The sequence below is a fragment of the Heteronotia binoei genome, chromosome 4 (assembly GCF_032191835.1).
Source record: "Heteronotia binoei isolate CCM8104 ecotype False Entrance Well chromosome 4, APGP_CSIRO_Hbin_v1, whole genome shotgun sequence".
Taxonomy (NCBI): Eukaryota; Metazoa; Chordata; class Lepidosauria; order Squamata; family Gekkonidae; genus Heteronotia; species Heteronotia binoei.
The window spans coordinates 13,330,620-13,342,846 of record NC_083226.1 but is presented as its reverse complement, the minus strand read 5'-3'; the positions used below and the strand labels follow the sequence as shown (position 1 = coordinate 13,342,846).

Here is a 12,227-nt window from a genome sequence, read left to right as displayed (position 1 = left end):
AGCTCGCATGCGCAGGAGGTGCTTTGAAGGGTTGTGCTTGCAAGTGTTTGCTGCCGGAAGCCAGGCATCCTGTTCCTCACACTGACTGTGCGCTTTTCTTAAGAGGCGAAAATGCAAAAAATGCCGGATTCTGTGATCGATATTCCGGCAATCTAATGCGAAGCTGCAGTCTCCAGTATCTGGCTTGACGTCACTCTACAAAGATTTCCTTCTCCAGCCAATAGAAGGCAGGCAAGCACTTTCCATCTGTGGGTAACTAGGGAGTACCTTTTTTACATCTTGCGACAGCTTCCAGCCTCTACGAATTGGCAGAGCTCTGAAATCCCTGCCTTTGGGCCATTATTCCCTCCCCCCCCGCCCCCAGGATTCTGAAGCAGGAGGGCTGTCGTTAAAGCCACGCCCCTCAGTGCCTGCTGTGCTCAGCTTAGCGTGAAGTTTAGAAACGGGGAAGGTCCTAATGGTGAGCCGTGACTCCTCTCCCTCAACAGTTCAGCCTCCGGCAAAGGCTCTGATCCAGTCAGCAGTCCCCTGAGCCTCTGGCACCCAGAGCCCGTGCGGCGTAGCAGTGAAGAGTGGAGGCCTTGAATCTGCAGAACCAGGTTTGATCTCCCACTCCTCCTCCACTTGAAGCCTGCTGGGTGCCCTTAGGCTAGTCACAGTTCTCTCTCAGAATTCTCTCAGCCTCACCTGCCTCGCCAGGTGCCTGTTGCGAGGAGAGGAAGGGAGAGGTGATCAGAAGCCACTGTGAGGCTCCTTAAGGGAGAGCAAAGTGGTCTGTGAAGGCCTTCTCCTCCTACTACATTTGGATAACCCACGGTGGTAGTCCAATGCGAGGGTCAGTTAGCTCCCAGTTCCATCCCAAGTGCTGGGAGTTTTGTTTGTTTTACTTTCCTGTAATTCCATTTTTCTTTACATTTGATGTATCTTAAGAACAATGGCTTTATAGTACATTTGTAGCAAATACACACAAATAATAATAATAATAGTTAATTTGTATGCCGCCCTCCCTGCGAAGCAGACTCAGGGCGGCTCACAACACAGGCGTTTCAACAATTAAAACATACATATTATAACTTAAGCATTTATAAAATTATCATTATAGTTAAAAACATTCTAGGATTAAATTAATATAAAAAACTCGGTGTTATGCATCGTGCAGTTTTTCCGTGGCGACTGTATTCGTTCACCAGTATGCTGTAGGATCATTAAGTGAAGGCCAGCTTAAGAGCAGTCTTGCAGGCCCTGCAGAACTGAGCAAGGCTCCGCAAGGCCCGCACCTCTTCTGGCAGTTGGTTCCACCAGTGTGGGGCTGAGATCGAGAAGGCCCTGTCTCTAGTAACTTTCAGTTTGGCCTCCTTCGGCCCGGGGATTGTCAATAAATTTTGAGAACCAGATCGCAGTACCCTCTGTGGAATATATGGGGAGAGACGGTCCCTAAGGTAGGCAGGTCCTCGGCCATATAGGGCTTTAAAAGTAATAACCAGCACCTTGTACCGAATCCGGTACACAATTGGCAGCTAGTGCAGTTCCCGCAGCCCCGGCTGTATGTGCTCCCATCTAGGGAGCCCCAATAACAGCCCGGCCAATAACAAAAAGGTACTGAGGTCTGAAATGACTTATTAAAGTGTTAAAAACAGTTACATTGGCAAATAACTCCCCCTTCCCCCCGAATTAATATTTGAATTGACGCTTTCTGGTCGAAGCTGAAAATACATTGTGGCTTAACACCAGGGAGCACTGTGAAGTAAAGACCCCCTCCAGGGCAAAAACAAGGGTTTTAAGATATCTTTTGATAGGAAAGGGATGTAAATCATGTACTGTATATGTGTATATGTATATATATATATGCATGCATGCATGCTGTGGAGTTATAGTTTCCAAATAACGTATTGCTGTTTTATCACTGTGAATCTTCTAGATCGGAGTGGCCAAACTTGCTTAACATAAGAGCCACGTAGAACAAATGTCAGGTGTTTGAGAGCCGGGAGAAAGGAAGGAAATGGATGGGGGAGGGAGGGGAGAGAGAGAGGTGGAAAGAAAGCAACTTTAAATGCATTCTCCAAGCCACAAGCTGGCTTGGCTTGGAGAAGTGATTTAAAGAGAGAAAAGCCTTCTCCACGCTGGCTGACAGGGCGGTGGGGGCTCCGAGAGCCACACAATGTGGGTGAAAGAGCCACATGTGGCTCCCGAGCCACAGTTTGGCCACCTCTGTGTATGTTTTATTTTTGTACATATACATTAAATGCCCTAAATGGGCTGAAGGGCCTCGCAGGCCCAGCTCACGAAGCTGCCTTCAGCTTCCCTTCCGTCATTTCAGCTGTGAGCTGCCTGGAGCTCTCGGCCTCGCCCTTAGCAACGTTAACGGCCTCACCAGTTCCCTGAGGTGCTGTCTGTTGCCAGCATCCCTGCCAGTGCCTTCCATCACCATGTCAACACACCCAGTTGTGCTGTGCTACCTCCCCCACCTCTGCTGATCTGGCTGGGAGTGACTCCTGAATGCTCCCACCCATTCCCCCCAGATCGCTTCTTTCTGGAAGGCCCTCTTGTTTTGCCGGCTCCTCCTTTTTCCTGCCTCTCTCTTACCTCCCTGGCACTCCTGCAGAAGCCGTGATTAATCTAGGGGCCTGCAGGTGGCAGGCACTCTCTGGCTATCTTGAAAACAGCCTTTACCTTCAGCAAAATATTTCTTTACAAGCTGTATAGTTCCCTTTTTTGCAAAATGCGAACATGGCATGCAAGTCAAAATGTCGAGACAGTGTGCGTTTGCAATAAAAAAGGCCAACACCATGCTGGGAATTATTAGGAAGGGAATTGAAAACAAATCAGCCAGTATCATAATGCCCCTGTATAAATCGATGGTGCGGTCTCATTTGGAGTACTGTGTGCAGTTCTGGTCGCCGCACCTCAAAAAGGATATTATAGCATTGGAGAAAGTCCAGAAAAGGGCAACTAGAATGATTAAAGGGCTGGAACACTTTCCCTATGAAGAAAGGTTGAAACGCTTTGGACTCTTTAGCTTGGAGAAACATCGACTGCGGGGTGACATGATAGAGGTTTTCGAGATAATGCACGAAATGGAGAAAGTAGAGAAAGAAGTCCTTTTCTCCCTTTCTCACAATACAAGAACTCGTGGGCATTCGATGAAATTGCTGAGCAGACAGGTTAAAACGGATAAAAGGAAGTCCTTCTTCACCCAAAGGGTGATTAACATGTGGAATTCACTACCACAGGAGGTGGTGGCGGCCACAAGCATAGCCGCCTTCAAGAGAGGGTTAGATAAAAATATGGAGCAGAGGTCCATCAGTGGCTCTTAGCCACAGTGTGTATATGTGTGTGTGTGTGTATATATATATTTGGCCACTGTGTGACACAGAGTGTTGGACTGGATGGGCCATTGGCCTGATCCAACATGGCTTAACTTATGTACTTATGTGACCCAGAGTGTTGGACTGGATGGGCCATTGGCCTGATACAACATGGCTTCTCTTATGTTCTTATGTCCGGACAGTGATGCTCTGTGTTCTTGGTGCTTGGGAGGGGCAACAGTTTAAGGACTTCTAGTTTCCTAGCCCCACTGATGGACCTCCTGATGGCACCTGGTTTTTATTGGCCACTGTGTGACACAGAATGTTGGACTTGATAGGCCATTGGCCTGATTCAACATGGCTTCTCTGATGTTCTTATGTTTGGGGCAGAGATGCTCTGTATTCTTGGTGCTGGGGGGGGCATAGTGGGAGGACTTCTAGTGACTTGGCCCCACTGACGGACCTCCTGATGGCACCTGGGGTTTTTGGCCACTGTGTTACACAGATGGGCCATTGGCCTGATTTTTGGCCACTGTGTTACACAGATGGGCCACAGATGGGCCATTGGCCTGATTCAACATGGCTTCTCTTATGTTCTTATGTGACACAGAGTGTTGGACTGGATGGGCCATTGGCCTGATCCAACATGGCTTCTCTTATGTTCTTATGTGACACCGAGTGTTGGACTGGATGGGCCATTGGCCTGATCCAACATGGCTTCTCTTATGTTCTTACTCCGCTTATCTTCCTTTATACCGATGCAGATTTTTCACAAGCCTTGCCCTGTTGGATTTGATAAATGAGGTTCCTTTGAAGGACGTGGCTAAGAAATACAGCTGTAGTCGTGGGCAGCTTCAGTCTTTACAGCAATCTGCTGCTACCTACGCAGGTAAGGAGCTGCTGACATTGTATTTTCATTGCTGGTGTTTTCAGTGGTTTTGTTTTATAACATATGGGGATAAGAAGTCAGCTTCTGAATAGGCAGGCAATGGCAAGCCACCTCTGAATATTTCCTGCCTAGAAAAACCATCTAGGGTTGCCGGAAGTCAGCTTTGACTTGACGGCACTTTCCAGTGCCACTCAAATAATAAGCTTTCTTATGAATATTTATTTTTGTCTTACTCTTAAACATTTACATTTTTTAATGGATGCTGTAGAGCAGGAGTGTCCAACTTGCGGCCCGAGGGCCAGACTAGGCCCCAGTAGGCTCCTATCAGGCCCCCAAGCAATCTGCTTCCTTCTCCCTCCCTCTCGCTTCCTTCTGCATCACAGCTTGCTTCACAAGGCTTGCTCAATAGCACAGGAGTTATAGAGCAAAGCCTCGATTTTCTCCATCGGCCTGGGGGAGGGAGAGCTTGCTTTGCCAGGCTCTCTCAATTGCACAGCAGAGCTACTGAGCCAAGACTTTTTTCCTTCTATTGGCTGAGGCTCCTTCCCCTCTTGGGTCCCCAGGGGAAGGAAGGAAAGAGCCAGAGCTTCCTTTGCCCAGTTCCCTGGATCCCATGGGAGAAATACAAAGAAAGCACCTCTAAGACCAAAAAGTGCTAATGTTTTATATTAAGTTTTTTTTAAAAAAAAATTCTTTAATTGTGTTCGTCTGTGTCCTTTATAAAGTATATCTCTGCTACGTAATCTTAAATAGGTACACACACGGCCTGGCCAGACATGGCCTGGCCCGACAAGGTCTCATTTATGTCATATCCGGCCCGCATAACAAATGAGTTCGACACCCCGGCAAGAAAGTGAATAGAAATGAACATTTTCTCCCAATAAACAGAGGCTGCAGTCCTGCATAAGAACATAAGAGAAGCCCTGTTGGATCAGGCCAATGGCCCATCCAGTCCAACACTCTGTGTCACAGAAGAACATAAGAGAAGCCCTGTTGGATCAGGCCAGTGGCCCATCCAGTCCAACACTCTGTGTCACAGAAGAACATAAGAAAAGCCCTGTTGGATCAGGCCAGTGGCCCATCCAGTCCAATACTCTGTGTCACAGAAGGACATAAGAGAAGCCATGCTGGATCAGGCCAGTGGCCCATCCAGTCCAACACTTTGTGTTACAGAAGAACATAAGAGAAGCCCTGTTGGATCAGGCCAGTGGCCCATCCAGTCCAACACTCTGTGTCACAGAAGAACATAAGAGAAGCCATGTTGGATCAGGCCAGTGGCCCATCCAGTCCAACACTCTGTGTCACAGAAGAACATAAGAGAAGCCCTGTTGGATCAGGCCAGTGGCCCATCCAGTCCAATACTCTGTGTCACAGAAGAACATAAGAGAAGCCATGTTGGATCAGGCCAGTGGCCCATCCAGTCCAACACTTTGTGTCACAGAAGAACATAAGAGAAGCCATGTTGGATCAGGCCATTGGCCCATCCAGTCCAACACTCTGTATCACACAGTGGCCAAAAATTTATATATATATATACACACTGTGGGTAATAGCCGCTGATGGACCTCTGCTCCATATTTTTATCTAACCCCCTCCTGAAGCTGGCTATGCTTGTAGCCGCCGCCACCTCCTGTGGCAGTGAATTCCACATGTTAATCAGCCTTTGGGTGAAGACGTACCTCCTTTTATCCCATGCATAATCTTGTAAACCTCTATCATGTCACACTGCCTCTGCTACATCCTATGTGACGTACTTTCCTGCGGTCTTCTATCATGTGATTAGACGACTAATTTATGTCACTGTAGGAAACAAAATGTGAAATGACGGTCACGGACAGAAACGCGTTTCTGGAACAAGTGAAGGAACCCCTCTGTTTGTGGCTTAAAATGTGATGTTGTGTATTTATACCTCTTAAGTGTAGATCCCCTGTTACAGTAGTAAAGATTCTTCTTATCTGATCTGTCCCCAGGGATGATCACTGTTTTCTGTAACCGGCTGGGTTGGCACAACATGGAGCAGTTGCTCTCTCAGTTCCAGAGCCGCCTCACTTTTGGGGTCCAGAGAGAGCTCTGTGACCTGGTCCGGATCTCTCTGCTCAACGCCCAGTGTGCCAGGGCGCTTTACCAAGCTGGGTTTGTCACGGTAGCTGACCTGGCAAAAGGGAACATTGCTGATGTGGAAAATGCTTTCAGGAATGCAGCCCCATTCCGCAGGTGAGAAACCGTTTAGACAGAGCTGATGCTTTTCGTTGCAAAACAGGTTTAGGGAAAAGAATCAGATGCTAGCTCCTGTAAATATGAGCTTGTGCTTCTAATTTAGAGTCTTAAATTTTTGTTCTGGCTCATTCACTGTCCCATTAGAGAACTGCACGCAGATGGCTTAGAACAGGGGTCCCCAAGCTTTTTGAGCCCCACCTGGCCATGCTCAGTTTTCAGAAACATTTGGCAGGTACCGCAAAAGGTGTTGGTGGGCAGTGGGATACTCATGGGCACCATTTTCTGGGACCCCTGGCCTAGACCAGACTCGTTTCTCCACTCTGGGATAATTTCTTGTGTCCTCTAGCAGCCGTTCGATGCTCTCATGTGGGATTTTCTAATTTCTGTCAGTAACAATCGTATCGACACCTCGGCAAGAATATTTGTCAGGCCCAATTTAGAATAAATGGATCAAAACCTCTTCAGTTCCGTGGCAGACGCCTGGAGATAGCCGTGCTGATGGTGTGATGCTCGGACCCTGGTCTCAGCTTGAGCAAGATGGCAAAACCGTCCTGGCTGGGTGTTTGCCCAGTTTTTTTTCGCCACGCTTCCTATGACCTTGGTGGACTCCGAACTGGAAGGGATGTGGAAGGGTTTGCATTGAACCACAATCCCATGCCCCCCCCCATATTTCCTGCTCTTAGTTTTGTGTCGTTCTCATGACCTAACGCTTCCACTATATTTAACGTATTAATTTTTTTCTAATGGCGAACTAGAGTGATGTTTATATATGTGTTACGTGTTTAAATTAAACCTCTGAGAAACCTGTGCCCTCGTTTTAGCCCAGAGCTAACGTTACAACAGACTCTCGTTTATTGCACTTCACACCCAGGATACTTAATGACATAGACCTCAATCTGCCATTGTTCCGACTTGCATTGCCCTTCGTTGCTGTTTCAGCCCAGCCAACACAAACTAACAAACGCCAGACCCCAACTGGTGACTCTCTTAATCTGCTAAAAAACATTTCCATGACTTTGCATACTAACCCGCTGCCCACTTTCTCTGTATTTAGGACTGCTTGCCGTTCCATACTATTGTCATAGAATAGAATCATAGAGTTGGAAGGGACCTCCAGGGCCATCTAGTCCAACCCCCTGCACAATGCAGGAAACCCACAGATACCGCCCCCTGAATTCACAGGATCTTCATCGCTGTCAGATGGCCATCTAGCCTCTGTTTAAAAACCTCCAAGGAAGGAGAGCCCGCCACCTCCCGAGGAAGCCTGTTCCACTGAGGAATCAGAAACATAGAGTTGGAAGGGACCTCCAGTATCATCTAGTCCAACCCCCTGCACAATGCAGGAAACTCACAAACACCTCCCCCTAAATTCACAGGATCTGCATTGCTGTCAGATGGCCATGTAGCCTCTGTTGAAAAACCTCCAAGGAAGGAGAGCCCACCACCTCCCGTGGAAGCCTGTTCCACTGAGGAACCGCTCTGTCAGGGAGTTCTTCCTAATGTTGAGCTGGAAACTCTTTTGATTTCATTTCAACCTGTTGGTTCCAGTCCTACCTCCTGGGGCCACAGAAAACAATTCCACCCCATCCTCTGCAGTGTCTGATGAAGTGCGCTTCTAGCACACAAAAGCGTACGTTCTGAATAAGACTTTGTTGGTCTTAAAGGTGCCACTTGACTCCTGCTTCGTTCTGCTTCAGACCAACACAACTGCCCGCCTGGCTCTATCTTGTGCTGAGTGATCAGGGATGTTGAGCAGCTGAACACACAGCTCAGTCAAGTTGGCGAAAGCCAGACTCGCCTCGTAAGAGGATGTGATGTCTGTCAACTGTGCTCCTTAAGGACGGTGGGAATTCAGTGTTCCCTCTAAGCCGTAGAGTCTTGTGAGCAAAAATTCTAAGAAATTAGACTTAAACATGGCTGGCAGCAGAGGATTGGGTGGTCAAGATTCCAAATTCAGGTGTTAACAGGTGTGAGCTGGTCAAGATAGAGGGAGTTTCTGTTGGATACTGTTAGCTTTGTGAGCTACTGGCGTTAACATTGTGAGCTACTGCATAAATTAGGGCCATTTTTCCTGAGCTAAGACAGAAATCCTGAGCAGACTTTGGGGGATGGTGGAAGACAGGGCCTGGCGTGACTTTGTCCATGGGGTCGCAAAGAGTCGGACTCGACTGTGCGACTGAACAACAAAAAGACAAAAATGTCTTGAGCTGGAAGCTGAAAACCTGTGCGCTAGCTCACGCTAACTCAGCTTAGAGGGAACAGTGGGCGGTATAAAAGTTCCTTGTGTTTTAAAACTTTGGAAGCATGTTAAACGTTGGCTCGTTCTCTTGCTTTAGTACTCGTAAGGCGGTGGGTGAAGACGACCAAGCAGCGGAGGAGCGCCTGAACGGCCACTGCATCTGGATGGCCGGCTGGAAGGGTTTGTCAGAGAGTGAAGCGGCCCACCTTGTCGTGGAAGAGGCTCAGACTCTGCTCAGGCAGGACTTGGCCGTGCTCGGGGTGGAGTGGAACCCCGATTCGTCTCTCTTACCGGATGCCTCTTTCACCGCTTCCATAATGAGCAGCAGACTGGAGGAGGAGGAGAAACTGAGAGCGAATGGCACACGAGGGTTCGGAAACCGAGGGAGTCTAAATTCACCTGGCAACAATGGCAGTTCTCAGCGCGGGAAACCGTCGGGGGTCAAGCACAAAAATAAGAGGCTCTTGGATATTAGTTCAGCAAGTGAGAGACCCCAAGAAGGGACTCCTGTAGAGGGGACTACGATAGAGGCGAGAAACACTGATGCGTTCCCGAGCGCAAGGAAACGTCCAAATCTGGACAAGGGCAGAGAAAACAGGGCAGATGTTTCTGTGACACAAAAGTCGGGCTCAAGGGAAGCAGTGAAAAGCACACAACAGAGGAAAAGGCCCTCCTTGAAAGCTCACAGCGCAATGAAATATAAAAGAAGGGTTGGTATTCCTTTGCAGCCTAACGATAATAGGACAGCAAGTGCTAAATTGAGTAGACTTCGGATTCAGGATTCAGTCACGTGTAGAAGCCTCGATAAGCCCTTTCTGTCCTCCCAAAAGCATCCTCAAAGCATAGCTAAATCATTGTTAGATAATACGGGAGGAGTCGATGAAGTAGCCGCACAGGCAAATGAAACCGAGCAAAACAGCCGAGAGACCGTGCAAATGTTGTTTATTGCGCCTATAAACAGCCCCAAGTCTAAATATGCATTAGAAGTTAATTGCCACGCTGTCAAACCTTCTACAAACTCAGTGGTGGGAGGTGCCCCTGTTGTTAAAAGTAGAACGGATGGCTCAGGAGAACTATTGATATCGAACGCAGCACTGAAATGGGAAGGTAACTGGAGCAAAGCCCAGAAAGGTGAGAACAGTGCTGAGAACTGCAACCCTGAAAATAAAACAGAACGAATCCGAGGTGCTTTTCTTGAAGAAGCAAGTGTTGCTCCTGACACGGGTGGAAACGAACAGACAGCCTTGGGCGGTTGTCAGAAGAAAGACCAAAATAGCCCTGGAAAATCCAGTGGGACCTTATTACAGGCTGCAAGTGTGGGCGTACTGGATAAACACTCCAATAATAGCGGGAAAGGTACTGAATCTCTCAAAAAATGCTGCTCCCCTGACCTGTCTTTGGGCTTTAGAGAATTTGAAGACAGCTTCCAGTTGGATACTCAGACGGAGAGGATTCTGCAACAACAGATGACCACCGAAACTGCTGACGACCAAGGCGTAAAAGAGAGGTCAAGCCCAGCACAGAAAAACTCCATCTGCCCAAGGCATGTCAGTACTTCCAAAACAGATGCTGTGTGTGCCACAGAAAACCTAGAGGATGGGGTAGCAGGACCGTCCCACACAGAAAAGAACAAAGCGGCCAAAAACACCGACTTAATATGCACAGAAGTGGTCAACTCCGCGACCTTTCCTACAAAGCCTTCTCAGAAACGCCCAGAAATGCCTGTTTTCCTAGAAGGAAATAGCTTTACTGTCACCGACTCCCAATTCCGCAGTTTCTTACAAGGTTATCAGACACCGAATCTTGTGGAAAGGCAGGGGTCTCCTTGTCTTCCAATGGAAGCTTCCCAGTCCTTCCACCGGAACCTCCTCAGCCCCGCTTCCAAGTGCCACCCCTTGCCTAAGACAAGTCTGAACAACAGTGATAGTTTTCTATTTGATGGAAGCTTCAGTTCCATGAACGACCCCCAGGATGTTCATATGGATGAAGCGGTTGTGGCAGGGGCTCTTCCACAGCAGAACGGCACCTCCCGTCCTTTGAAAACCCCTTCACAGGCTGGTGGACAGAAAATGGGGTTAGCTAAAGGCATATCCCATGCCAGCCTGGATAATGCTCAGTTACCGGCAGGGTACAGCGACAACGAGTCTCTTCTTTTCTCAGACCCGGATTCTTTCCATATCACAGACGGATTAGACAATGCACCCACGCCTCCTTTCTGGAGAGACATCCGTACAAAAGTGAAAAAACTGAATGGGGATATGACCGATGCGGATGCTGTGGAAAAGGCACATGAAAACCGGCCGAAAGACGGCGCAGAGAAAAACCTTGTCCCTGTGGTTCAGAGCCGCTTGTCGTTTGACTTAAGTCCAGGAATACAAGATGTTTTGGATAGGTGGCCCAGCCCCTCTATTGGTAAAGCTGAGCTAGGTCCAGGGAGCAGTTTGAGGGGAGAAACCCCCAGGGAACATCAGGATTCTCCCGCCATTCCAGGCCTCTGTTGTGAGCAACAAGACTCGTTGTCCTCGTGCAAAGATCTAAACAGCAAGCGCACGACTAGAGGGGTGGCTGTTCCGAGTGAGGCCTGTGGAGCTTTGCTAGATAACAGAAGGGGAAGAACTGACCCAGGTGGGAACAAGGGGCTGCTTTCCCGAATTATCCGCATGGAGCCTACGTCTCGTTGTTCGGAGCGACCCTTTGTGAAGCACGCACAACCAGAAAACGCAGATCCCATGAATGATGTTCCATGTCTTCAGCTCCCGCGGAATACAAACCCGGATTCGCGCCTGCAGGAAGACGCCTTGCAGTATCCACCAGAAAACGGAGAGCAGGGTGTGGCTCAGCTTGAGGAGGACAATTCGATCATAGACGAAGGCTTCTCGTTGCAGTTGTCCCAAGACAACGTTCCGTCGCTGTCGAGCAGTGCCGATAGCTTCACGATTATCGACGTGGCAAACGCCCAGGCGCTCTTCCATACCTTCATCGAAGAATGGAGGACGAAAAAGAAATTTGCCATCTCTGTGGCTTGTGAGAGAAGAAAAGGCCACCTTGCTCTCAGATCGGGTATTGGTGCGAAACTTAAGCCAGGTGAGTTGGGTTCCCACAGACCTGGGTAGTATTGAAACGCGGAAAGAGAAATAATCTATTCTCCGGATTTGTCCTATTGAGGCAAAAGGTCAGGTATTTAAAGAAAGGGAATGTATTGGTTAATTTTGAAAGGAAAAATGCAAAAGAAAAAAAAAAGATTCCTGTAGAAAGAATCCAGGCTGTTTGTTCTAGTTTAGAAAAAAAAAAAAAAGGTAGTCCCCTGTGCAAGCACCAGTTGTTTCCAACTCTGGGGTGACGTTGCTTTCACAGTGTTTTCACAGCAGACTTTTTATGGACTCAGAGTGTTAAAGCTGCAGTACTGCAGTCCTAAGCTCTACTCACGACCTGAGTTCGATCCTGGCTGAAGCTGGGTTCAGGTAGCCGGCTCGAGGTTGGCTCAGCCTTCCATCCTTCCGGGGTTGGTAAAATGAGTACCCGGCTTGCTGGGGGGAAAGTGTAGATGACCAGGGAAGGCAATGGCAAACAATCCCGT

The 12,227-nt window shown here is 48.3% G+C and overlaps 1 protein-coding gene across 1 annotated transcript in view; it reads left to right on the top strand.

Annotated features, from left to right (window-relative positions):
* The window catches only part of POLQ (DNA polymerase theta), a 75,353-nt gene that overhangs the window by 29,371 nt on the left and 33,755 nt on the right, over positions 1 to 12,227 (top strand). Inside the window, exons 14-16 of the mRNA XM_060236304.1 lie at positions 4,070 to 4,194; positions 6,165 to 6,408; positions 8,748 to 11,734. Of these exons, the coding sequence (XP_060092287.1) occupies positions 4,070 to 4,194; positions 6,165 to 6,408; positions 8,748 to 11,734 (3,356 nt within the window). The remainder of the gene's footprint in view (positions 1 to 4,069; positions 4,195 to 6,164; positions 6,409 to 8,747; positions 11,735 to 12,227) is intronic.